This window comes from Mya arenaria, chromosome 4 (assembly GCF_026914265.1).
Source record: "Mya arenaria isolate MELC-2E11 chromosome 4, ASM2691426v1".
Taxonomy (NCBI): domain Eukaryota; kingdom Metazoa; phylum Mollusca; class Bivalvia; order Myida; family Myidae; genus Mya; species Mya arenaria.
In genome coordinates this window covers 40,066,612-40,093,125 of record NC_069125.1, presented here as the reverse complement: position 1 = coordinate 40,093,125, position 26,514 = coordinate 40,066,612, and the positions used below count along the sequence as shown (strand labels likewise).

Sequence of the window (26,514 nt, the reverse complement as noted above, 5' to 3'; positions counted from 1 at the left end):
GTGACTTAACAGGCTTGTTAACCAGCATATGGAATTGAGTACCAGTGGTATTGCGTGTGGCTGCCACCAGTAATAGTCATTGGCCTTAAAATGCATATGAAGCATGATATCTTGTGTGATAAGTGTATGAGTCAGAATCACGAGACTTATGAGGAATGCTAACCAGTATGTAAGGTTGAGCATCCGTTGTCCAGTTCACTGTTACTTAAATACAGGAAAGGTATTGACTTCATATCTCCATTTCAAATTAATATATAATGATAAAATATGATATGTATGATTTTGCCCTGTTATGCCCTTACTCTTTCATGGGTAACTGGTTATTTCGATGCAATTTCATTTAATGACCCTTTTGTGACAAATGCGGGAAGATAGGACTTTTATTTTTAACACAAAACACTTTTGGTTATAGGGTTGATATCTCTTTGTTATTGTTTTAGCTTGTTTAAAAAGAACTATAATGCCAGACTCGTTTGGGAAAACTGCCTGCAAATAAATTTATTCATATTTTTTTAATATTTTGTGATAAACATGTAAACAATTTTAACTTGTATAAAGAAACATTTTGAATTAGTTTTTCCATGCTATGTGTACGGACATTCAGGCGAGATGAACCACTCTCGTTGCATCAGCGCGGCAATATTTGCGGCGGCGCAATTTACAGGGTATACATGAAGCTAACGCACGAACATGTGGCCAGACACATGCCAAGTTAAAACACTAGACCGTAGTGTTCAAGACTTGTGGACATCGTTGAACAACAGTGATGGCAAACAACATGGATCGTCTTTTTGGCGCCATGCAATAATATAGGAACGCACGAATATCCAATCAGTGCACAGTTGACAGTGATACTTTTATGGTCTGATGGACGCGAATATGCAGACCGACATACACACTGACCAGTGCGCAGTTGACAACGACGCACTGCAGTGATGGCAGCCAGAACTCAGTATGGATGATCCTATGGATATCAATGACGCACGGATGGACAAATATCAGGCGGGCGTCTCCTCCTCGTCATACCCGGCTTCAAAGTTTTCTTTGTTTTTCTTGTTCTTGGACAGAAGGTTAGATAAAAACACGGCGCCCAGAACCGCCGCCTTTGGAGCGCTGTGGTGGCTCGCCTGGAGATAGAAAAACGGTCGGATACCACTATAATTAGTCGTGAACAAGCAGATATCGAAAATGACATAGGCCATGGTGATATGACTTTGACAATAAGTTTTCTATTATAAATAGCGCTTAGATTAAAATGGCATAAACTCTTCAGAAATATTTGTTTTTAAATGCCGTAAATGTACATACGCCCGCCAGGTGGGATATTTATTTTATAAATAGAAACCCTTTTCAGTTCCAATAGCAGCTCGATATAAAAACTAAACCAAATGCAACTTGAAGTTTTGTTTCATTGGAATAACACTAGTTTTAAAAAAAAATGTTCCTAGAAGTTTGTAAAAGCAAAAACTTGAAGCAGCCATGTAACAGATACAACGTTCATAAAGTGCTAACCAAGTTACATTATACAAATGCAAACACATACCTGACTTTTCTTGCTCTCCGATGTACCAGGCTTGGAGCCCGAGGGTTTGGTCTGATCGTTTGTTGCCGGCTTTACCGACTGGGCTGTTGGAGGCTTAAACATCGGTTCGATGTTTCCTACCGGAAGTCGCTGGCCAGGCAACGTCCCGATATCATACAACATCACTTGCTTTGTTACTGAAACAAAACAGGCACTTTGTAAACTGTGTTAATTTTGTTTTCCTGGGAACACCTACACGGAAATGCCCAAAGCCACTTACAGTACAAAGGGTTTACTGTGGTTCTTACCACAGATGGTTACTTGTCAAACAGATTATCGTCTGGACTTACGATATAAAGTTTTCGAATACTGTGCAAAATATATTCAATGGAGGTAAACATAATAAATAGACAGGGTATCGAGGATGAAAGTTTAGATCTCGTGATCTTGATGAATAAATAACACTCTGTTTTTGTCGTCAGAACTTGGAAATGTGTTTGTAGTTCTAGTCAGAAGATTTTCGACTTTTCGCCGTCCATTGGCTTCGATATTTTACGGCACAAGTAGATCGTACAGATAGTAATGTTTAGTTTATAGTTACATACCGGGGTCATAGAATTTCCCCTGGAACGTGCGGGCAGTGCTTATTACGGGACCGTCGGGAAGGGATTGTCGGCTCTCCGCCGTCCGTCGGCTCCGACCGTCGTCGTCGTATCCGCTGTTTATCGACTCCGCTTTGCCCTTGCTCCTAGAATGGTAACAATCCAGACTGTTCATATTATCTTTCCTTTTTTCGATCGATAAAAACACGTAGAAAAACGGCACCATTTTTTTAAAACTCCTGCATAAGTATAATGCCATATCGTGGGTATGTCAGAATCCTTTTAGAATTTTACAACTCAGAACTTTTTTTAATTACCCCTCGTTATGTTAATATAGTTGTTTTGTCATATATCAAAGAAAATGAATCATACTTGTCTTTCTTGGACTCCTTGGCCGTCTTCTCAGATTTTTTCGTCTGTCCACCTTGAGATGGTACGGTGAATTGCGTCTTGTGTGTGCGCTGTGTCAACAAACGAACAGCAATAAGAAAACTTAATTGGTTAAATTTGCATGTATAAAGGTTAAAACTAAATACACGTTTTCAGTCGAGCCCCGTTGGCTCGAACTCTCAGGAACCGGCGAAAATACTTCGAGCCTTGGAAATATCGAGCCAAATGGGTTTTCTTACCTTCAGTATAAATAAATGGGTCTTTTACATCCAGTTCGAGCAACAAGGAACACGATCCAAACGAGCTCGAGCCAACGAGGTTCGACTGTATATAAAAATGTACAACGGTTCTTAGTAGGTTACATCCACGGACAATGTTGAAGGCACGCACGCAGAGTATTTTCGTATTTTGTGCGAATGTATATTTGCAAACTCTTACTAGAATTTTGGTTACTCGGCCTCAACCTCGGGCTTTTCACATTAATGCTTCCACTTTTCTTAATACTAGTTTTATGCTAGCATGAATAAAGTCCTTGTTTTCTCTATACCGCACCTTGGTCTGAGAGGTTTGTGTCCTGGGCCCTGAGATAGGGGGCAGCTCGTCCGTCACACTGGGCGTGTATACGCTGTACCTGCAAGGGGAACATGGGGTAGCTATGATGATGATGATGATGATGATGATGATGATGATGATGACGACGAGATGATGATGATGATGATGATGATGATGATGATGATGATGATGATGATGATGATGATGATGATGATGATGACGAGATGATGATGATGATGATGATGATGATGATGATGATGATGATGATGATGATGATGATGATGATGATGATGATGATAAAGCAGCAATTCGTGGAACAAAAGTATAATTTAGGTCAATTAAATTCGCAAATGTTTTGTATATAGCGGACAACAGTTCGGAGCTCATCAAACCAATCTCGGAAAACAGTTTTGAATGTTTTCCGAGCAGCAATGGAATACTAACAAGTTGAAAAAATCCTTTCTTTTAAAATAGGAAATATTATAGGACATTTTTTTTTAACAAGTGATGTGTATGTGCTTGCCATCTTTCCAATGGTACACACCATGTTAGTACTGCGCAAAGATGAATATGTTTATGGAACTATAAACCATTGATCTGGTCTAAAAGTCCGTGATATGTTACAGTATACTTGCGGTAACTCGAGGTCGCTTGGGATCTACCGGAAAGCTCGAGTTTCCCGACGTTTCGGATCACACGGTTAATTGTTCTTCCATGTATATGTCTTCTTTTTATATGTTAAGAGACAGAAGACTTATGGAAACTCGAGCTTTTCTGTTGGTCCCAAGCGTCATCGACTTAATTGTCGCCTTTTTAATTTTTATCTTGACATCAATAATTTAGTACGATTGGTATTGTTCAAACTGTTATACGTTGAGAATAAATACCTTGACCGGAAGCTCTGGCTGCTTGGCGGAAGTGAAGGTGTATGTGGGTATCCGATCTGTGGCAGCTCAAAGGGAATATAATCTTCCTCGTCATCTTCGTCATCATCGTCGTCGTACTCATCATCTTCACTGTCATACTCGCTGTCGTCTTCGGTTGCCCGCGTTTTCGACGTCTTTGCAGTCCTCGCGGTCCTGTCATGAACAAAATAGTGTTACAGTTAAAACATTCAGTTTTCTTACGATGTCGTCAACAAAGTATGTAACGACAAACTTAAAGCTGCACTCTCACAGATTGAACGTTTGACAACTTTTTTATTTTTTGTCTTGGAACGAGCCATATTTTGCGAAAATCCATGGAAACCAATTAAATAAGACTGCTAAAAAAAAAAAAAGAATATTGGTATTTAAGTTAAAAAAATGATGTTTGATGCATATTTCTTAAACCGTTAGTAACAGTTTAGGCCATAAAACATTATTTTTTGAACAGAATTATGAAAATCTACGATCTGATTTTTTGTCAGCAATCTTATATCACTGGTTTGAAGCTATTTACTAAAAAAATGCTCTTTCCAAGACAAAAAATAAAAAAGTTGTAAAAATGGTAAATCTGTGAGAGTGCAGCTTTAAAATACTGGGATGTATAATACTGGGATGTATAATACTGGGGCCGTATTTATAAAGCATCTTAAGTAATTTACTAACTTTCTTTAAAAAATCATAGTCTGATTGATAGAGATGTACATGTGTTTCAAGCATTAACGTATTGTTGTTGTTTTTTCAATAAAGTCGATGAAAATAATGTATTTTGGAAATTCTTTTTTTTTTATTTCATATGTCTTAAGGGGAACTAAATTAGGAAAGTGACTTAAGTTAGGTCCAAATGACTTTAGAAGTTTTATGAATACCGCCCCAGGAATTAACTTTTACATTAAGTGGTATATAGCGAAATACACCAAGCAAACCAGTCACGCTTAAATATGAGAAAAGATAATGTCGACAATAAAACTACGGATAAAATTGCATTGTGCATCACCTTTGTGTTTCCGTCTTCCGGCTCTTGCCTCCCTCTGTTTTCAGCCTGCTCCTCGCATCCTCCTCCTCCTCATCCTCCTCCTCTCCACCTTCCTCCTCATCCTCCTCGCTTTCAGAAAGAAGTTCCATGCGGGGCCGAGGGTATCCAAACACAAACTTGGTGCGAGTGATGCGCATGTCACGTTTGCGCAGTTTACGGGGCTCCTCCATGTTCTCGTTCCAGAACGGCATAAACTAGACAATATGATTGAAAAAGTATGTGCATTATTACTAGGAATGGCAACGAAAAGTTAAATTGGTACTTTATTACACACCATGGTAGGCATATCTCAGGTGACTGTCTAAAATAATTGTTATGGATTGTGTGCAAAACTATTTGTTCAAACATATTTAGATTCCATGGCCCATCATGTGAACATGCAATGGTGACGGTTTTGTTTTCATACATTTTCATACATGAACCGTCCGATCCTGGTGTTTTAAAGAATAAATGACTGTGTAATTTAGCAGTCAACGAATATGTAACACATGAAGTTATAACAACGTTATACTAGTCGCGCTGGTCGGCACGCTGATATGCTAGAGTGTTGTCGTATGCTTTAGGCCATGGAAACCGGAGCACCCTGAGGAAAGACAATGTGTCCGGCTTCGCGAACACAAACCATAACAGACTAACATTGGAGGCCCAATGCTGAGTGTGAAGGGTGAACCGGTGAGGCCGGTGTGTTTACTGGTGGTCTTTTATCATAAAATGGATCCATGCAAAACATATAAGAATTTTTTCAGATGCACTCACTCACATTGAAGACGCCAGGCTGAGTGTGACCGGTTAGGCCTGTCTGTTTACAGGTGGTCTTGTATCATAGAATGGATCCATGAATAACATATAAGACAATTCTCAAGAGTACTCACTCACATTGACGACGCTAGGCTGAGTTTGACCGTTGAGGCCTGTCTGTTTACAGGTGGTATTGTATTATAGAATAGATCCATACAAAACACATAAGACAATTCTCCAGTACACTAACCTTGAAGACGCCAGGCTGAGTGTGACCGGTTAGGCCGGTGTGTTTACAGACGATCTTGTCGTATAACATGGATCCCCGGAGCCGGTCGCTGCGGTTCGGGAAACAGCTGCACGCCTCGTGGCTGTCAGTGATCTCCGCACGCGGCTCTGTGATCTCCTAAATGAACGGAATAGTATATAAATGAACGAAATAGTATATAAAGTTTAAAACAAAAAGGGCAAAGAAAAAGAACCAACGTTTTACCAACATCTTTATTTGTGTCCATTTGGTATTCTTGGTGAGAGTTGGTAATTACTGTAATATAAAAGGTGTTGTTTTAGAACAATTTTAAATTCAAACTTATTGCATAATTTGCATAATTTGAGCAGCACTAAGGGAAAATGTCAGTATTATACATTTCCTTGTCTTTACTATCTCTCAAAAAATAAATGTTTTGTGTTTAATATATAGAAAACAGAGTTATAACACTACTGTTGGTAAGTGCAGATTGTCGGAGGATGATGGTAAGACAAACTCTCAACTTATATATAATAGGCATTTGATGTTGAACCGCACATCCATGCTATCATAACTTCTCAGACATCTTCGGCAAGCTCGGCTGGCCAACCTTTTCATGAGTAATTATACCTCTCTGATATAAGCTGGAGGGAGGTAGTAATCGCTGTATATTGTGCGGTCATCGTCCTCTGATGATTCCTCCTCTTCCTCCTCCAACTCAGAAGGACGCTTGGACCCTAAGGAAAACTCAACATTAAGAATAAAATGATAATATCAAATAGTTAGATGGCCTCATGTTGTGATTTAGAAGTGAGTAAAATAGAAAAATTAAAATCGTTTATTAAATGTGTATATCTTGATTGACAAAAATGATAAAATTATAACAACAAAAAAGAACACACAAAGCACACGAGACGCCTACCTTGAGATCCCTCTTGCGAGCCGGTGACACGAGAACGCTGTGAACTGCGCGTGCCCGTTACACGTGTCTGAGCCGTTGGCGCGCGCACCACGTCCTGGTCGTCTGACACAAACTTATTCCAGATATCGTCTGCTTTTACCCCATCTCCGTCATCACCACCTGTATTTTGGGAGTACTTGTATGTATATGTATATGTAATGGTGTATAGCTAATCAGTGGTCAATTTTCATTATGTTTAGAGTAATGTGTCAACGCCAATCCATTATAACCAGTTGGTATGGCATATCCGGACAAAGTTTTGCTTGTGCAAGGGGTAAGCATGTGTACGATGACAAAGGGAATATGTACATCCAAATCCATTGGTACGACCGACTGTAGTTGTCGGTTCACGCGCCCCTAGCTGGGATATTACATGTCCTCTTCTTTGGCTTGGTATTTACGGTTCGACCCCCCCCCCCTACATACACATACAGATGTTTACAAACCTTGCGCCCGGCTTTGAGCGGCGGGGTCAAAGAGGCTCTTGGGGCCTCCAGCGGTGGTTGTTGCTCCACGCGTCCCCGGCTGGGTGACTCCATCCTCTTCTTCATCCTCCTCGTCTAGTGCAGTTTGAGCCTGGCTCCCTCTTTTGATAGAGTGTTAAAGAGTATTGAGTCTTAAGCAAGACGTTTAATCTCTATGCTGATTCACAGAACTAACAAGAAGCAATCATACAAGTGCTAGTTGATGCTTAATTGAGTACAATTTATTTAGTAAACTTTTTAATCAAAGGCCACCGTCCAAAAAAACCCAATAAAAACATATACTTAGCACAAAATAGTACATTGTACAGTTATGTGAATTATGTGATCATCGAATTTCTATAAACCGCTTTAGAAATTAAAGTATTTTTTTCCAACTTGTTGATCCATTATTTCGATAACTTGATTCTTATATTCTTTTCTTCAACATTATGTTTCTTCTTGATATGGTTTGTGACAACATTTATTTGTTGATGCTTGTTCACAAAACCTCATCTATATTTATTCAACATATCTCCTTGAGTCATTCCATTCAATTGATCTAGGACTGCCTCGTCGAATATATGTTTTCCTTGGATTTTAGGTATTCCTCGTTCGTAGACATCTCCTTCCTCGTTTTCGGTTTCAATACCCTCGAAATTATCATCAGAACAATAACCGTCACACGCAAAGCAACGTCTCATGTTGCAAACTACACCCACTGGGTTGTCATCTTGCATCGTTTCTTCTCCTTTCGTCGTTTGTTCTTCGATATATCGCAAATAGTCATCTGCCATTTCAAGTATGTTTTCATCTTCACTAAATATTACATTAATGGGTTACTGTTTAATAGATTCGCTTGAATTGCATGAGAAGTTTGAGATTGTTTGTAATCAGAACAATTTTTGTCTTGCTTATATTATGGAAATAAAATTCAATTATATTTGGCAAGTTACTATCCATAACTCATTTGATGCGAATTTCTTAAGTAACAGGATTAAGCTAAGCATACTATTTTTGTTTTTCAATTATTTGCATAACATTAACTTCTTGAAGAATATTTATACGTTTGATAGGAATTATCTTTATGATAATCTCAATAAACCATTTTTCATTCATCCAAATTCCAGTATTTCGGCTAATTGAAATAAGGTACTTTAGCCTGTTTAGCTGGAGAACTTTCGAGAAATTGGGCCCAGGCCTAGTGCTGTAGCGTACAGACACGAGACAGCGATCAAGGATTCAGGACAAACTCGAAAACTCATTCATACAAAACAAACAGGAGCGACTTAATACCGAACAAAATGCTGTGCTCTTCAGCAAAAGATTCTCATGATAACCAAAGAAAATCAACACAAATCATCGCGAGAACAATTACTTACCAGGGAAAACCAACAATTGAATGATGAAATTTCAAACTTGAATTCTTATATTGATGGTATGATGATAAAAAACATAATGAAGCTACCTGTCTATATTTTTTCAACAAAAAAACAACAAGAATTTGCATGATATTTTGTTGAAATCAATGAAAAAACAAAACATAAGTACGTTTTATGTTCATTTATTTGCGAACGAATGTTCAAACAAAATCGATAGATTCTTTCTCATCATGGATGTGTGTATGCATTATCAAGATCAAGTTCTGTTTGTAAACAGGTTTCCTTTTGCGTGTTTTCTTTATTTAGGATTTTTGGGATAAGAGTGAGGTTTGTGCACTCAAACTTGTTTAAACACCCAGTAAATTAACATATCACTGACCGTTCCAAGGCGGTACCTAACAATCCTTGATAAACACATCTAGTGCTTTTTTATATATGAATAGAAAAATCAAGAAATCCTATTTTAAACGAGACTTCGGCAAAGACTCGGAAAGCAAATGTCAAAGAAACACGGAAAATGACGTTCAGCAATTTACGTAATTAACACCACGCCGATTTGATAAGGCTACGCCTACAGTGTCACGTGACCCTTTAGTAAGGGCCCTCCGACATGAACACAGAAGCAGACGATAATTATTCAGAATTTATACTTGAAAATCAGATAAAAAATGCATGGAACATGGTAAAAACTAGCAATCAAAGCTAGTATAACATTAAATTAGTTAGCAATTAAAATTTATTAAATTCAATGCTTGATTCTGGTAGAAATATTTTAATGTCTAAAGTTTAGAATAATTAATTTCTAAAAAACGTCGGAATTTTGTTTCAGTAGAAAGGCAGTCTCTATTGTAAACCTCAAATTTAGGGAAACAAAACATGTATTAATTTCCTTTACGAAAGTCAACAAAAATTATTTTTGTTTAGATCAAATGGATTTTGCTGTTTGTCTTCCTTTTTCCATTAAAATCACCTTCTATACAAGTTTAGTGAATTATTATTATTGATATAACTACCGTAATGTTTCTCTCAATGAATAAATATCCGTATAAGATGAAATGCGAAACTGTTCCTACAAGGAACATACATTTAGGAGTTACATGTAGAAGTGATCATAGTCATTATAAATGCACAGGTTTATACATTGATTTGCGTCATTAACGAAGATGATTTTGTTTTAGCTATATGATATTTGATCTTTTATCTTAATTTAATTAAAAAAATGTAACTTAGATCAACTAAACTGTCTTTTTCACTAACAGTTTGTCCAAACAAACTTAAATGCAAATGTATATCTTTTTCGTTAGTCATAAAATGAGAATTTAAGAGTATTAGTGTATAATATTGACGACATCTCGCATTTTTTTTTGATTTTGAAATTTTCCTCCTTGTGCGGTAAGTTTTAAATCCGAAGCATATTACGTATATTATCATATGTACGGTCACTTTAAGAACTTGGAGGGTTGAAATTGTCTACCGAAAGGTCATTTTGTTATCAAACAAATTCCAAAAAAGTGCATAATTTGCATAATTTGAGCAGCACTAAGGGAAAATGTCTGTCAGTATTATACATTTCCTTGTCTTTACTATCTCTCAAAAAAATACATGTTTTTTGTTTAATATATAGCAAAACAGAGTTATAACACTACTGTTGGTAAGTGCAGATTGTCGGAGGTCATGGCGGATAGCAACGAGTAACTGATAAGCCCCGCCTAATATGGACGCTGATTGGTCAGTCGGGTATCGTCCGGCCAGTTTGACTGACAGGCCGCGTCACTTTATTCAGGAATGTTGAGAGAGTGAGATTGTGTACACAAACTGGTTTAAACCCCCAGTAAATTTACATTTTACTGACCATTCCAAGGCGGTACCTAACAATTACTGAAAAACATACACTGTTTTTTTATATATATAGTATGAATGCACTGTGCTGTTTGTGGAATTTTGTGCTGTTCTTCCATGCTTATTGTTTGTACTTTTTTGTTTTTATGTACTATGTCTTTGTCGTTTACCCAGTGCCATTAAACCGGATTTATGTTTTACGAATGTCGCATAAATATTCAGTTCTGCTGGCTGTTTCGAACAGTTGGTTAAATCTCCTGAATTTGAACCTCTTTTCAGTTTCAACGTCTTTAAACGCATCATTATCATAACCATCAAGCAAATATCCGTTCACGTTTGATTCAACTTCGTTATTTTGTTCATCTGACGCATATTCTGTTTCTTAAATCTGTTATTTTTCACTCGAGTGTTCACAATGCTTTGTTTGCTGAGTAAGAATGTGACATAATTGTTTGAGATTTTGTATGTCAAGTACCAAATTTCCAACTCTTGGAATTTGAAAAAAAAAAAACATAATTAAGTTTATGCCTCTACGAAATATATTGAATATACTAACAGTGTACTAGCTCATAATACAAATATGACGGACATAAGCAGCCTTAACTTACAATTACTGCCTTTGGCCAGAAGCGCTGAAAACGAATCTGCGCTTAAATATATCGTCCCGATACTTAACAATATCGAAAAACCCTTTCTTCAGAACAAACTAGCAACGACAGAGTACGGCAATAAATGTGGCGCACTGCAGCAAAAAGTATTTGGTTTGACCTGAGAAAGAACGATCGTTATAAGAAAACTTAAACAGCCCAACAATATGAAATTCTAAAATGTCAAAGAGATATAATTATTGATTGTTTGAACAACTAAAATATGCTAACAAAATAAAATGTATGAACTGTCCGTATTTTTGTTGTTTTTAATATGAAAATGGCCCTTAACAATCTGAAAAAAATGCAAGAGAATGGTACACACCATTTTGTTGTGATATTTTTTTGTTAAAAAGATATAAGCTATTTTCCCCGGATATCTGACGAAACCGCAAATTTATTCCACCAATAAATATACAAATATAAATACTTTAGTATCACTCCGGACTTAATAACTGACTTCAAATAATTTAGTTTGCACACCTTCTATTTGATATTTTTAATTACAATTTAGATTTAGTTTGAAATTATTGATTGTTAGCAAAGCTTTCATTGTAGAAATGAGTTCATGAATGTGGTGCTGTATGACAATTTTTAAAGTGTATATTGGATTATTCATGTTTGTTTGTAAATTAATAATTGTTATTTCCAGTTTGTTTGTCGTTGTTTTTTGTCATTTTTGTGAGTAAAATTTGATGATTGCAGTAAAATACCGGCTGTACCAGTATGCTGTGATTGTGGCAAGCATGAAGTCTTTCAAGCACGTGCCATGTTTTGACATTTGAACATGAAAAACTTTAAATGATAGCAGTATGTGAAATACTTACCGGATAATTGTTTTCTTTGGAACTTGTATCTAAGGCAAGCGTCTGTATTGACTAAACTCGTAAACTGATCTTGATCGGGAAAAAACATTTTTTAATGAGTGTTCCATAATAAGGTACTGCTCCGATTTAGATACTCACCCAGAATATTCAATGGGTTCAAACAAGAATTATACATAGGATTTTAACTAAAATCACTTTTGTTTAAAATGAATATTGTTAATGATATATTATGTACATTCTGTTTGTCTGAAGAGGAAAATTTGATTCATAGAGGTGAATAAAATGTAAATCATTCCAAATTTTTTTTTATTTTTTTTATTTTCTTGTTGTTACTTAATTTCGATGCGTAATCAATATTAAAATAAAGAAAAACACAAAAAAGTTATGGCAGTTAAAATGTAGATTTGATGTATTAATATATTATTTATAAGTAATATTTTAAAGCGTTTGATATTCTTACTTGGTAAAACTGTCAGATTTATTAATATACAAATAATGTTAATTGCACTTCATTTTGTAAAATAAAGGTTTAAAAATGTTTTGGAATAAAATAAGTATGCATACATACACATAAAAAAGTGGGGGCGTTTTTTGGGGGCTATTTGACCAATTTCAAAATGTGAGTGGGGGCTATTTGACTTGGGGGCTATTTGACTAGGAAGCGTAGGTGGCCGGTGAAAGATTAACTCTATGAAATAAAGCTCGATTGTAAACCTGGATATTAAACGCTTAGGAATACGATGTTACGAATAACGTCTCAAAAACACCGATATTATAACCCTGGACGGGTCATGCCAAAATTTTCGCTTACACTGTATGCCAACTAATATACTGGTCCGGATAACTTTCCGAGGACGCCCGTATTATACCTACGGATGGGTCATGCTAAAATTTAAAACAGCGCATACTGGTATTTATACCGATTAGTATACTGGTGCGGATAACGTCTCGAAAATGCCGATAGATATACCTCCGGATGGGGCATGCCGAAATTTTAAAACCGACTAATATACTGGTATGGATAACACTTTTTGTTCTTGAAGGCAGCCCTTTTACGTATTTTTTTTCTTAAATCGGCTTAAAGTTTCACTTGTTAATAGCAACTGCTTGATGTTTGGATGATATCGTTCCGTATTTAATAGGAGCGTATTGTATAGAATCCTACGATCTTCGAACATATTGCTCATGCAGTCCTTAATTATTGGAATGTCCAACTGAGTCTTGCCAAAAGTTTCGTGCGTCAATATCGTCGTGTACTCCATTCTCGGCCCAGCGAGTTGGCGGCTCCCGCTTTTCTGGCTCGATTCGATTCTACATGTGTTTGCCGTAAATTTCCTGCGCGAAGGGGTTGTTAATGGGCTTTGGCTATGTATCCATGGGTTCCTCCTCTCAGACCAATCGACCTATACCTCAAGTGTCTTGTACATTCTTAAATACCTAGTTTAAGGAATGTTTGGCATGACATGCTGTACATCTCCCGCTAATTGCACTGTTCCTGTTTATTTGTTTATTGGCTCAGGGCCATTTAGGGTCAATTTCTATAACAAAAACTCCACAACTGCACTGTAGGATATTCAGATAAACTTTAACCAATGAATTGTGGGTTTGTTATTTTAATTAAGGTACAAAATTGTGAGCTTAAGTAGATTAAATGCATATCAGTAAAAGGATGACAATCGAAAAGGTTTGCCATTTTGACATTAGACAATTTTTGGTCGCTGGTACAATTTTGAGGGGGAAACATACTAATAAATAAGTATGCCTTTATGAATTAATACACGCTTTATATTGAACTTACTTTGATTTAATATTAGTTGGCATACATTGACATTATTTCATTATATCATATACGGCAAATATCAATGTTTTGTATTATCATCACATCTGGGAATGGACTGGTTGAATTGTTAAGAGCAGCACTCTCACAGATTGACCGTTTTGACAAAAATTATTTTTGTCTCAGATTTAGGTAACTTTTGTATAAATTCCTTCAAGCACAGATATCTATCTAACTCCCTTACCTTGTGGTAGCGACATTTCGGGACCCGCGGGTCACTCCACGTGACCCCTGGGTCGGTCCCCGTGATTTCCCACCCTGCGACCGAGCGGCAGTACCTTGTCTCGACGTCATTTCTTATGTTTATTGAGAAGTCTTGTACTTTCTGCCAATGACAAACAAACTCACACCATAACACTGAAATCGATACGGCAGGACTTCGAGATGTGATTTTTAATCCATATAGGATAAACTATTTGTGACGTATTCAAATATTTTGTACAAAAGCATAACATTATATCCATATGATAAATTTATCTCACTGCCATTTGGTTATACAACAAAACAAACATCCCATCAAAAAACATTAGAACTACATGTAAGTCAATCGGTTGTGTTAATCCAGTTTTAATCCTTGAAGACCAATCAGGTCAACAATTAATCGCTGGTCATTAGTTGAATATGATTAAAATAATTTACTCATGGATAATTTTATTCATTAACGTATTTATTGTAGTGTTAACGAACGGACATTGTAGAAAATACGGTTTGTCCTTAATATCACAACAGAACGAGCGTATTCCGTACGTGCGTTCGTCCGTCCGTCCGTAAAGCCCACTTTCCGTGTCTGTTCATTTTTTTGTATTACACGCCGATATAATGTTAACGATGTTAAAACAGCTTATAAAATAAGTTATATGTTTGGCAGTGCATTTAAGATATTAGCATAGGGATTATTTCCATGTTTAATTTATCTTGATTGGCCATTGGAACTGGCAAAATTGTAAGCTAATACATGTAACACGCCGTGTTGTCTTAGTACCCTTTACTTCCATAAAGATAACTGTTTGCTCCAAGAATTTTACGAAGTGACCTACTTGTTTGACCGCACATAACCAATAAACCAATATTCAACCTTGACCTTGAATTTATACATAGTGATGTAGTTATATTCTATTTGACCTATTTTCTTTTTGTTTGACCAGACATAACCAATATTCAACCTTGACCTTGAATGCATACATAGTGATGAAGTTATACTCTATCTAACCATATGACCTTGTTTGACCAGTCTTAAACAATATTCAACCTTGAACTAGAAATCATACATAGTGATTAAAAATATATTTTATTTGACCTAGTGACCTACTTAACGATGAAACGTTACCTTTTATATATCCGAAGGTGACTTCAATTTAAAGACCTATTCCGTACAGTGTTCATGAATTTTGTGTATAAAATGAGTAAGTAATAGAGTAAACAGACAGATTTACGACTAATAATAGCAAACCATTAGCATTTTGTATTCCAAGTAGCTTAAAATTAAGTATGAGGACACAAGAATCAACATGGCAATGATTTGCGAAAATCTTATCGGATTCTTGAATTGTTCATGATAATAATGTGCATGAAGTGTCAGAGCAACACCACTGAAGCTATATAGTGGTTCGATTCACAAACTCCCAACTATCTATAAAGTTAAAACAATTCTTTATCAGGAAATAGCTTTGAAAGTACATGGCCGTAGGGTGGGTATAAAACGCAGCTTTATACGCTATGCTGATAGTGACTTTAGGGTAATAAGCGAAGCGGTGCAGCTAATATATATATATATATATATATATATAGAGAGAGAGAGAGATATATTGGGAAAACGCAACTTTTGACTCGTGAAACATGTGACAGTACCTTACAGTATGTGTACGAAAATTCAAGATAACCAATTTTAAACCGAAGGAAAGAGTTTGCGCGTCTGACCGGTCGACAAAAAATTTAACCTGTTTAAACCTGGATTGTTGGAGTGTTATATTTATATCACTGCAGTTAACTGATGTTCATGGAAAGAGTTACAGTTTAGCAACCAAATCACTGTTTATTATATGGGAATCGCAGTAAAATCATATCGACTCATTCACTTCATTTCATTAGGCTCAGTGTTACATTTTAAAGCTGCACTCTCAAAGATTTACCGTTTTGACAACCTCTTTATTTTTCTGTCCTGGAATGAGCCACCTTTTGCGTAAATATCTAATAACCAGTGATATAAGACTGCTGGCAAAAGATCAGATCGTAGTTTTTCATATTTAAGTTCGAAAAATAAAGATTTATGTCTAATATGGCATCAATCTTTGATCATGAATATGAAAACCTGCAATCTGAGTTTTTGATAGCAGTCTTATATCACTTTTACTCCATGCATTTTCGCAGAAATTGGATTGTTCAAAGACAACAAATAAAAAAGTTGTCAAAATGTTCAATCTGTGAATGTGCAGCTTAAAGCAAGTATTGGGGATATGATTTTAATTATATATGGTTAAAAGGCCAAACCACATGATGTATGTCTGTTGCAAGCATTTTAATTCTCGCAGACCATTGCCCCAAACAATCATGAACAATTAAACAAGATATGGAAAAGAAAATCGTGACCTGCACTTCGCCCATGGCATAGGCCATACTAATCGTACAAAATATGGCATAGTCAGTCTGGACTATATATAATCCTACCATGCATGGGCCATACCACCTTAAAAATCATACAAAATATGGCATAGTCAGTCTGGACTATATATAATCCTACCATGCATGGGCCATACCATCTTAAAAATCATACAAAATATGGCATAGTCAGTCTGGACTATATATATAATCCTACCATGCATGGGCCATACCACCTTAAAAATCATACAAAATATGGCATAGTCAGTCTGGACTATATATATAATCCTACCATGCATGGCCATACCACCTTAAAAATCATAAAAAATATGGCATAGTCAGTCTGGACTATATATAATCCTACCATGCATGGGCCATACCACCTTAAAAATCATACACAATCTGATCAAGATCCATACACCTTTAACAATCTACACAATGTGATATAGAACCATATCATTTTAAACTATGAAGTATGAAGTAAATGGCCACACACTTTCTACTCAGTTGAGCTAAGAACGGCAAAATTAAGAAAATGATGATGTAAATTTCATTTTTTTTATATTTAAATTCAACAAATTATACCACAATACATGTACATGTATTATGGCATTTATATTTTTTGTAAGGCAGTATAAACATCAAACACTCTTATAGTTAGCCACAACTTGTTCAAGAGTCACAAAACTGTCCACAAAATCCTCTTCAGTCAATCCATGCTTCACATACAGATGCGTATATGCCCGTGATGAAAACATATTCCAAGCCTTGTCTATCACAGAGTTCAGCGAATATATTGGAGACTTATTGTTACTGACTAACGTAGCACACTTTTCGTAACTACTGAACACACGTGGTTGGGTGTAGACAGAGAGGCGGCTGTCTGAGGGTACCCAGGGAGGGTAAAGACGAGGGTCAGAGAACGAGGATGTGTCGACCGTGTCCAGGTCTCGGCCTCGTAGAATCAAAGTGTTAGCCAGGGACCGTCGACTGTCTTCAAGCTTAACCTGCCAGTCTATACCTGGAATACATGGAAAATGATACAAAACTGGACAAAAAATGTAACCTGAAATACTAGTATATTGTATTTCTTTCAAACTCTTACTAAGAACAACTACGCTGTGATGAATTATTCAAACATATTTATATGTTAACATCTGTATGTTGTTGTGTAACCATAGTTGTAATGGAAACTATAATAAATAAACTTTTTTTGTAATTATGAAAGTGAATTGCATGTGGAATTAAAGATTAAAGTGCGTTCACCAATGACGTTCAAATGTAAGAAATATTTCTTTTGGTCAGAAAATCCTTTAAGATTCGCATAAGACTATCAACAACAATCATAAATCTTAAGTGATAAACCTTTAACTACTTACTAAATAATGCCTTTTTGGAAAATAATAATTACTGATAACAAGATTTTAACCGTGTATTTAATAGCTGTAAACCCACATTTATCAAATGACCGGTGAATCCTAAAAGATTTACAGTGATCTACTATTGTCTCATAAGGTAGAAGTAACGTGTTTGCTGCACCTTTCTTTCAAATTAAACACAGTACCCTTCATAACTGTCAATGTCTTTGATATTTATTTACCTTTTTCGGTAAACTAAACACAATTGGGAGTAAGAATGCATCTTTAAAAGCAGATGAGATAAAAAGTTATTGATAAATGATGCATCCTAGCTTTGTACCTTCCTCCATAGCAGCATTAGCAATGAGCATCTGTCTGAGGTGTTTGATGAGGCCCTGCCACTGGAAGACACTGAAGTCCTTGGATGTATCTGACATCTGAGGAATGTTTTTCACTGTGAGTAGTTTGTACGAGGGACAAGGGACCAGGTGCTCCAGCATCACACCTGTGGTGATGGGGAAATAGAGAAAATATAGGCCCTTTTATATATATTGTTATTGGTAGGCTTCATATAAACATTTTAATGGTTTTTGATGATTTTGTTAAAATGTTTAAAAGAGTAAAAGCTTTTACTATAAAATATAGTTATTTTTCAGATTCAATTTCTATATGAATGCTGATATTGAAAGTGCATTGAACATTTTTTGTGTTACATTTGTGGATTTTTTCTCTATAATAATTTAAAATATCATTTTAATTGTTCAGTAAATAAGGCATTTCATAACAGATATGTAAGAGTCTAGTTAGAAGTTGATATGTGTAACTGCATAAAAATTTCATTTACTAAAATAGCCTGTGATAATCAGCATCTACCCACATTTTTACAGTATAATTAACCACGCATACTTCCAAAAGTGTAAACAATTCTTAAAAAGCTCTTACCAAGGCTATTTGAAGAATTTATGCCAGGATATTTCTCTGTCACAGCGGGCAGCAGTACCCCCAACAGTTTATGACAGATCACTTTGTTGATATCCTTGAATCCAAGCTTCTTGATGTTGAGAAGCTGTGTACAGATCTTGTGTAGCTGGTCATTCTCCATGATTAGCACAGCATCCGCACTCTGGTACAGGTGGGAGAGGGTCAGCACAGCGTTGTAGTTCTGGACTATCACCTCGCCCAGGGAATAAGGCCATACCACCTTAAACAATCATTCATAATATGGTATAAACTCATACCATCTTAAAAACGACATGACATATGTCTGTAATGCAAGGATATCACATCTCCCAGAGCATTGGGCCATACCATCTTTAACAATCACAATGTGTTATAGGACATACTATCTTAAACAATCTTACAAAATATAGAATAGTCAGTATGCACTAGCACTTGCTCAGGGCATAGGGCCATGACACACATTAAGGTATATGACCATACGATCTTAAACAATCACACACAATATGGTACATTCAGGCAGAACCAGCATCTTTACAAGGGCATAGTCCCATACCACCTTAATTAAGCACACACAATATGGTATAGGATCATACAATCTTAAACTACAGTTCACTATGACATAATTGGCCTTACAATCTTAAAAAAAATGTACAAAATACAGACATTTATAATTATTGCCATTCACCATGATAAGTGCAGCCTCAGCACTCTTGGTATAAATAGGAGAGGGTCAACACTGATAGCAGTTTGGGACTATTAATTTGCCAACTGTATAGGACCATACTTCAACAAACATACACAACAAGGCATTGTAGTTCGGGACTATCATTTTAACTCACCAGGGGCATAGGACTCTAGCACAATGAACAATTAAACACAATAAATATTAGAAGATTGAAATTATTATTGAACTGACTAAGTATTACAGGGGAAAACATTGTATAGAAGTTCATGTACTTCAATTCATAGGACCTTTTCAAATGAACTGACCTACTTTGAATGATACGAAAACATACTGATATATTCATGGCACAGAACAACCATTCAACAAAGCTACCGCTTGTGTTTCATAACTTCTGAAATAAAAAAGCTTTAACCTTTTCTAGGTATTCATTAATAAATTTAAGCATTTCCTGTTTTTTTTGTAAATAGATCTTTCTCGGTAAATAGATCTTGTAAAACATCTACGGTACATCTTTGTATACCAAAGATTGAAAATATATCATACCTGGTTAAGCAGGAAAGCATGTGGAAACTCATCCTTGAGACACTGGGTGATGAAAGCCCCTACACCCGACCCTGTACCTCCAGCCAGGCTCATGAATGTCAGAAAGCCACTCACATTGTCACACTTCTCTGCTTCTGTCTGGATCATTCCAAAGATCTTCTCCTCCGCTGCAGGGCCGTGTACTCTGGAGTAATAAGAAGATTTTTATCAAACAATTTATAGGAAAACAACAGCAGGGTGACCAAAATTATTCTTTGAGTAATTTGATTCTTTTTGCCTTTAAATTTTGCAATTTGTACTCAACCTTATTACCGTAAAATTATTAACCATTGTTTTGAATCAATACCTTAACATTTCAAGACATGAAGTAATAGCATTCAATAACAAGCTATCCAAAAGAGTAAAAATTATGCCAGGTTTACAAGCATACTTGAACCCATGTGCCCAGTTGTTGCCAGAACCTCTCTGCTGCCAAAACTGTTGTTTGGGAGGGTACATCCATAAGCCAGACTTCTTTGCTTCAAGGCATGTCTGGGCTATAGCCTGGGTAGAAAATATACTTAAATAATACTTTTTTATTTACTGTACAGTTTATATACAGTTTCATACATAATTTTAATCAAGCTTGTTGGGAATCCACTCTAAACTTTCTTGCACATTTTTAAGTTGGTATATCAAAGAAGGAATCTGTTTCAGTATAGCTCATGTTACAAATGTATTTAATACAGTGATTGAGCAAAATCAGAATACAGTCAATATGATTTAGCTACATTGATAAATGCATTCAGAAAGAATAACAACAATTTCTAAAATATATGTTTGTTATATATGATCATTTGTGGGATACCCATGACTGTGCCCATTCTGTTACACTCAATGAATGTAGAGTAACAGAGTGGGCCAATAGTTGGTAACCAATGATGATATTGAATATAGAATATTTAGTTTTATTGAGATGTTGTGAACTTTTGCACAATACAATATGTTAAGTTGTTAACCAACAGTTTCTTTGATAAAACAGTTTTCAGAATCTTTACCAAAGAGGTCTATGACAATGTAATGTAATTAAACAACCAAAACAACATTCATAATACACACGCTTTTAAAAATATGGAGTAATACAAATAATTATTACCAATTATGACAAATTAAATGCATTCCAGCTTTATAAAAATAAATACACATAAACCATTTCAAAATGACACAGACAGTGAAAATGATAAATGTACATGCACCTACATTGGATACATACAATAAGTGATTGTAAAACTGATACACATATTTAACACCGTCTTTTCAAACCTTGGGTTCCATGTCAACCATGACAGCCCTGGCCTGTGGAAGTTGGCCTGGTTTTTCTGGGCAGTGGAAGAACCTCTCCAGGACTTCATCTGTATAATCACTGTTTGCTCGCTGACCAAGGTTTGTCTAAAAACAATTGCATTTATGTTTTCTGTTCATTCTTGTTTTGAAATACGAATAGTATTTTTCAAAATTTAAATTTCATTATTTAGTATTATAAATGATTATTGTTGATACATGCACAGTTGATTACCATACTGGCAATGTAAGAAGTATTGCCAAAGCAAACATAATAATGACTAACAGTCAGAAAATCACAAAAAAATGATGATTTTATCAGATTTTACTATGCAAGAAGAGAATAACTACTATACTCTTCTCATTGATAGCTTAAACTTAAAAAAATAATCTTTTTTTGAAACCTGTGAAAGTTTTGTGTTGACATCCTCCACTAGGCCTGAAAATAGCTGCCCTCCCACCTGGTTTCCACATTGTCCAATTTGTAGAGTGACTACAGACATCGGGCACTATTGAAAACAACGGACATAATGTTAACTTTTTATTTAAATAACTAAGGTTGTCCTAAGTAATCCCATTTAACAACAAAAGTGCCAACATTTGCAAAATACGCCAGTCCTCTTTTTAAGACACCAAGTTTAGTGATAAGTTGTTGTTTGCTAAGCTAAATTTTAAGAGCTTACACAGTAAATACAGTTTTTGTCAAATCAAGGTAGGTAATTTCTATAACAAAAGGGAAATAACTCTCAAGTGACTTAAAGGCCTAGTTTAAGCCTTCTATAAGTGCCCCCCCCCCCCCACACCCAAAAACGTTGTATTTGTACAACCTCTGTTAATTGATCTTAATCTTATTGTCTAATTGTCTAATCATATATCCAATCTGAGTATCCTGCTGTGCAGTTAGGGAAGTTTTATTATAAAAATGGACCCTTAATGGCCCTGAGCCAATAAACGAAAACACAGGAAATTGGCCCCTACTGTGACATCAGTGCAATTAGCAGAAGATGCACAGCAGGGGATTATCATGCCAAACATTCCTTAAACTAGGCCTTTAAGCTGAATGACTGGTTAGGGCACACGTCCAGATAATATGCCCATACCCATTATGACTAAATTTGGTAATGATTGGACAAAGGCGTTAAAATGTGTTGATCAGACGAAATACTGGATGCTGCCTGTCTGTATGCTAAAGATCTATGAAACTATGATATGTCCAATTCCATGAATAGGCATATAAAAACCAAAAATAGCTTCTAAATAACTAACAGCTGTTAAATCAACCAGCTGCTGACACAGACAAATTGCAACATACTGGTAACTGCAGGACACTTAATTTATGATGAGCTGATGATGATGATGATGATGATGATGATGATGATGATAATTATGAAGGTGAATGAAATCATTCAGGAATGATTGTCAACAGAGCAAAATTAACATAATATATTGTGAGACAGATAAGAGTTTTGAAAATAATTTGTAAAATCTTATATAATCTGTATCAAAAGAGTATAGATGCCATTTTTTGAAAAGCATCAGGTGGACTAACACTAAATTATTAAGAACTCTCTTTGAAGAGACATTATTACATGTTGTACATTTTTTGAATGATAAAGAATCCCTAATGGAGAAATTTGTCCTCAAACCCAGTTTTACTGATCGTTTTAGTTATAAATTTCATAAACAGACTGCAATCAGTTTTGCAATCGGACACAAAAACACCAGGGGCAACGAACTTGCAGACCAGCAAGCAAAAGTAGGGGCAAGGTATGCTGCAAAGCTAGACCAAGAAATTGATAAAAAAAATTGACACAAGATCAGTGAGACAAATGATTTTTTTATGAAATGCAAAGCTAGGGAAGGAAAATGGCCGCTACAATACCACCACAAAGCAAAATCTGTTGCTAAACATGATGTTTCAAATGAGCATGGAAAAATGGTTTGTGTCGGCCAAAACAACAGAAAATTTAATAGTTTAATGAATCAGCTACTGAGCAGACATTCGCGTCTCAAAGATCACTGGGCAAAAATCACTCCGGAACATACAGATAACTGCTGTGACACATGTAAAGTACCAGAAACATCAAATCACTATATTTTTCATTGCTGAAAGTGCTTAGATGCAAGACAAAAACTACAACAAAGCACAGAAGAAATTCTCTGTAGACACGATGTTTCATGCTTAGTGGTCACAAAAGGAATACTGGCAGGGGAAGTGCATGACATTTCTACTGGAGCCAAGCAGGAAATTGTGACTTCATTATTGACTTCCTGCGCAATACAAACAGACATACATCAAAAACTGCAAGAAAAAAATAACATCAATTAAACTCTTTGACAACTTTCCGTATTTCCACAAAAAGTAAATAGAGTTAATGCACCAGTCAATTGTAACCACGGCCCCCCCCACCCCCACCCCAGGTCCAGGGAATAGCGGGGACTTTGATGGTATAATCCCCGCCAAATGCCCCTGCACCCCAGGGACCCTAGGTAAGGTCCATTCCCCGCTATATTTAAAGCGAGGACAAAACCACCGCATTCACCCAGCACTGCGGGGCCACCTGAAAGGTAAAAACACGGCCCATTTCCCCAGCTATCCCCGGTATACCCCCGGACCTGGGGGGGGCCGTGGTTACAATTGACTGGTGCATTAAGTTCACGGAAAATTATATCACCGAGACGATAACGACGAATGAAGTCGATAGCACATCGAGATCATAGGCGACAAAAAAGCCATAATTCGATATACCACCACCACCACCACCAGTTTTGAAGGTATTAGCACTTTCTACCTGAGCGAGGTTTTGTCCCATACAAGATATCTACATACACTACCTTAAATTGTGTTTACTTTACACGTAATTCCCGCCTATCATGTAGAAAACATCAACAATTAAACATTTTAATTATGGTTTGTTTACATTTTAAAGTAAGTACAATAAACCTCTTTAGTGAAGAGCAATGCGCAACACTCAACAAATTTAATCGATTATGCTATAAGTTGCCAACATTTCTCGAGCATAGCAGGTTTCTAGTTTAAAGACAACGTTACACATACTAGGATTGTGTGGACATATTCACGTGCTGAAGTAAGTTGAACCAATATGAGGCGATATGATTCCAACGGATTTACACCAAAATGTGAGGTTTAACATTTATATGTACATGTATAAATGTACATCTGGGAGTAAGATTGTATTATTGGTCCCAGTCAATGAAGGACAGTGTGCTAAATACAGACTGAGAGTATTGTCATGCAGTACGATTGCACGCAGCAGTGAAATGTAGAATGATTATATCATTAACAGGTTAAAATATTATTATACTTGACAGTTTATGATACGAAATGATAACTGACTTTGGCATAATCGTTCACCAGAGTGATGATGCTATGCGTACCACGTATCTATGCGTTGGATTTATCTTTATCAAACCTCTGATGAATGAGAATGTGGTTTTGGGAGCAGCTTAACAGTATTAAGAAATACAATTATAAACCGGTAACCATTTTCGCCATGTTCTCATCTGTACTATTAAGATAAGCGTTGACCCCGGCTCATCTATTGTTATCATATTGCATCGACTAGATACTTGGCCTCAAATTTTGTTTTGATAGTCATTGTTGTTATCTAATTACCTCATATTGTCAACCCAGCTGACCGGCAACGAAACCTATCTGGATGACGATCATAAATACTGCTATATGCATAGCAAGAAATACACGTGCATACGTAGATCATACTGTGAAATCATTAATGTTCGTGGGGCATTCATGGGACGTTTAAGTTTATAGTGTACTTTTCTGTTTTCCCTAACTTTTAATCAGCTAAAGAGGGAGATTTAAAGGTAAGGTAATATTAAGAATGTACAGATCAAACAAGCTTTTCATCAAATATAATGTTTTAGCTTACAATGCAATTAACCCAAATAATCAGGTGTAGTCATTTGTCTATTAATGCAATTTTTATTTTATTTTTACAACTTTCGTACATTTAAAAGAGTTTCATTTGCAAGCAAATCTGATACCGTTGGAAGAAGTTACAGCTAAACATGTATTTTTAGAAATAGTAATATTAGGGTTTTATCCCTTTTGTGGTAGGGGGTTTAGAGAGGATGGGTGATCTGGCTTAGAGCGCAAAACATTGTGGGAAGAACACGAGCTGCATCCAATGTTTATGTTTAGAATAAATGTTACGTTTTGTATAACTAGTTAACTAAAACATAATTGTCGCGGACTTTTGCTCGACATCGCCAATTAAGGTCAATGCGACGTTTTTCTTTGTTTACATTGGACGTTTGCACGACGAATTCTTGAATCGTGTCATAATTTATGTGACTCTTCTATATCAATGATATCAGCCAGGATTCCGTGAACATCGAACACTGAGCACGATTGCATTTTTGAAATTATTTCCGCATTTTCTACGTAAAATAGTATTTTTCTCCACTAAAAGGTATTGTTTAAGATACATGTACACGTGTATATGGGGGATCGAGCGTGCTACCCTGTCTTTAAAGGGTTCTGTGGATGATTTAATATATCAATATAAGTATAAATGGCCATTTCCGAGCATTATACAGTAACGTTATTCTGACACATTTCATAAACTCTTTAAAATTTTGCAGCATTTTAAATTGTGACATGTAACTCGTGTTTTTCGAATTTTGTTTCAGGGATAATTACATGTCAAACTATATTAAAAAAGCAAGTGCCATTTTTTCGCTGTAGTCCGCGGATGTGCGTTCATAACATTCCGTTATAGAAGGAAGTACGTTCATAGTACGTATGCTAACTTGGTTGGTAATATGCAAATTAGCAAAGCCTGGGCTCTGTGAAGATTGGGAATTTACTGTATATAAAGACCAGCGTACCCCTTCAGGGTCGAGCATGCTTTTCTCTGTAGGGATCTGTTGATGTTTGTTTCACATCGCACTTTACACTAGGTTACAGGTACACTTTTCTCAATTGTTCAACTATACACACAGACGGACATTTCCATGCTTGACATACCTTTTAACGAAAATTTACAACTTCGCGGTCTGGTAAAAATCACTAGCGGCTCAATGGGGCGCACCCGACGCCCCCGCC

General features: G+C 36.2%; 2 protein-coding genes across 2 annotated transcripts; both read right to left on the bottom strand.

Moving 5' to 3' along the window:
- Nucleotides 1-469: 469 nt before the first annotated feature.
- On the bottom strand, nt 470-14,258 carry LOC128230801 (histone H3.v1-like). The gene is made up of 12 exons (XM_052943243.1): nt 14,149-14,258; nt 7,418-7,557; nt 6,933-7,091; nt 6,641-6,747; nt 6,014-6,169; nt 4,987-5,219; nt 3,954-4,145; nt 3,067-3,145; nt 2,497-2,585; nt 2,128-2,270; nt 1,544-1,719; nt 470-1,127 (listed from the first exon to the last, which is right to left on the bottom strand). Exons 1-12 carry the CDS (start codon nt 14,256-14,258, stop codon nt 999-1,001), a joined length of 1,713 nt encoding a protein of 570 aa, XP_052799203.1. The 3' UTR covers nt 470-998.
- Nucleotides 14,259-16,464: 2,206 nt separating this feature from the next.
- LOC128231605 (tubulin delta chain-like) lies at nt 16,465-24,370 on the bottom strand. The gene is made up of 8 exons (XM_052944631.1): nt 24,261-24,370; nt 21,830-21,934; nt 21,408-21,533; nt 20,536-20,648; nt 20,106-20,289; nt 18,860-19,118; nt 18,258-18,422; nt 16,465-17,580 (listed from the first exon to the last, which is right to left on the bottom strand). The coding sequence occupies exons 2-8, from the start codon at nt 21,926-21,928 to the stop codon at nt 17,201-17,203; spliced, it is 1,326 nt and encodes a 441-aa protein (XP_052800591.1). The 5' UTR covers nt 21,929-21,934; nt 24,261-24,370; the 3' UTR covers nt 16,465-17,200.
- Between the last annotated feature and the right edge of the window lie 2,144 nt (nt 24,371-26,514).

What these genes read in the sequence shown, in the direction of transcription:
- LOC128230801 (XM_052943243.1), bottom strand. Translation starts at nt 14,258, where the DNA reads ATGACGTCGAGACAAGGTACTGCCGCTCGGTCGCAGGGTGGGAAATCA. An exon ending in AGCCAGAGCTTCCGGTCAAG is followed by an intron (nt 3,146 to 3,953) that starts GTATTTATTCTC and finishes TTCCCCTTGCAG; the next exon opens with GTACAGCGTATACACGCCCA. An exon ending in CGGAGAGCAAGAAAAGTCAG is followed by an intron (nt 1,128 to 1,543) that starts GTATGTGTTTGC and finishes TTCTATCTCCAG; the next exon opens with GCGAGCCACCACAGCGCTCC.
- LOC128231605 (XM_052944631.1), bottom strand. Translation starts at nt 21,928, where the DNA reads ATGTCTGTAGTCACTCTACAAATTGGACAATGTGGAAACCAGGTGGGA. An exon ending in TGGTTGACATGGAACCCAAG is followed by an intron (nt 20,649 to 21,407) that starts GTTTGAAAAGAC and finishes TTTTCTACCCAG; the next exon opens with GCTATAGCCCAGACATGCCT. An exon ending in AACTGGGCACATGGGTTCAA is followed by an intron (nt 20,290 to 20,535) that starts GTATGCTTGTAA and finishes TTATTACTCCAG; the next exon opens with AGTACACGGCCCTGCAGCGG.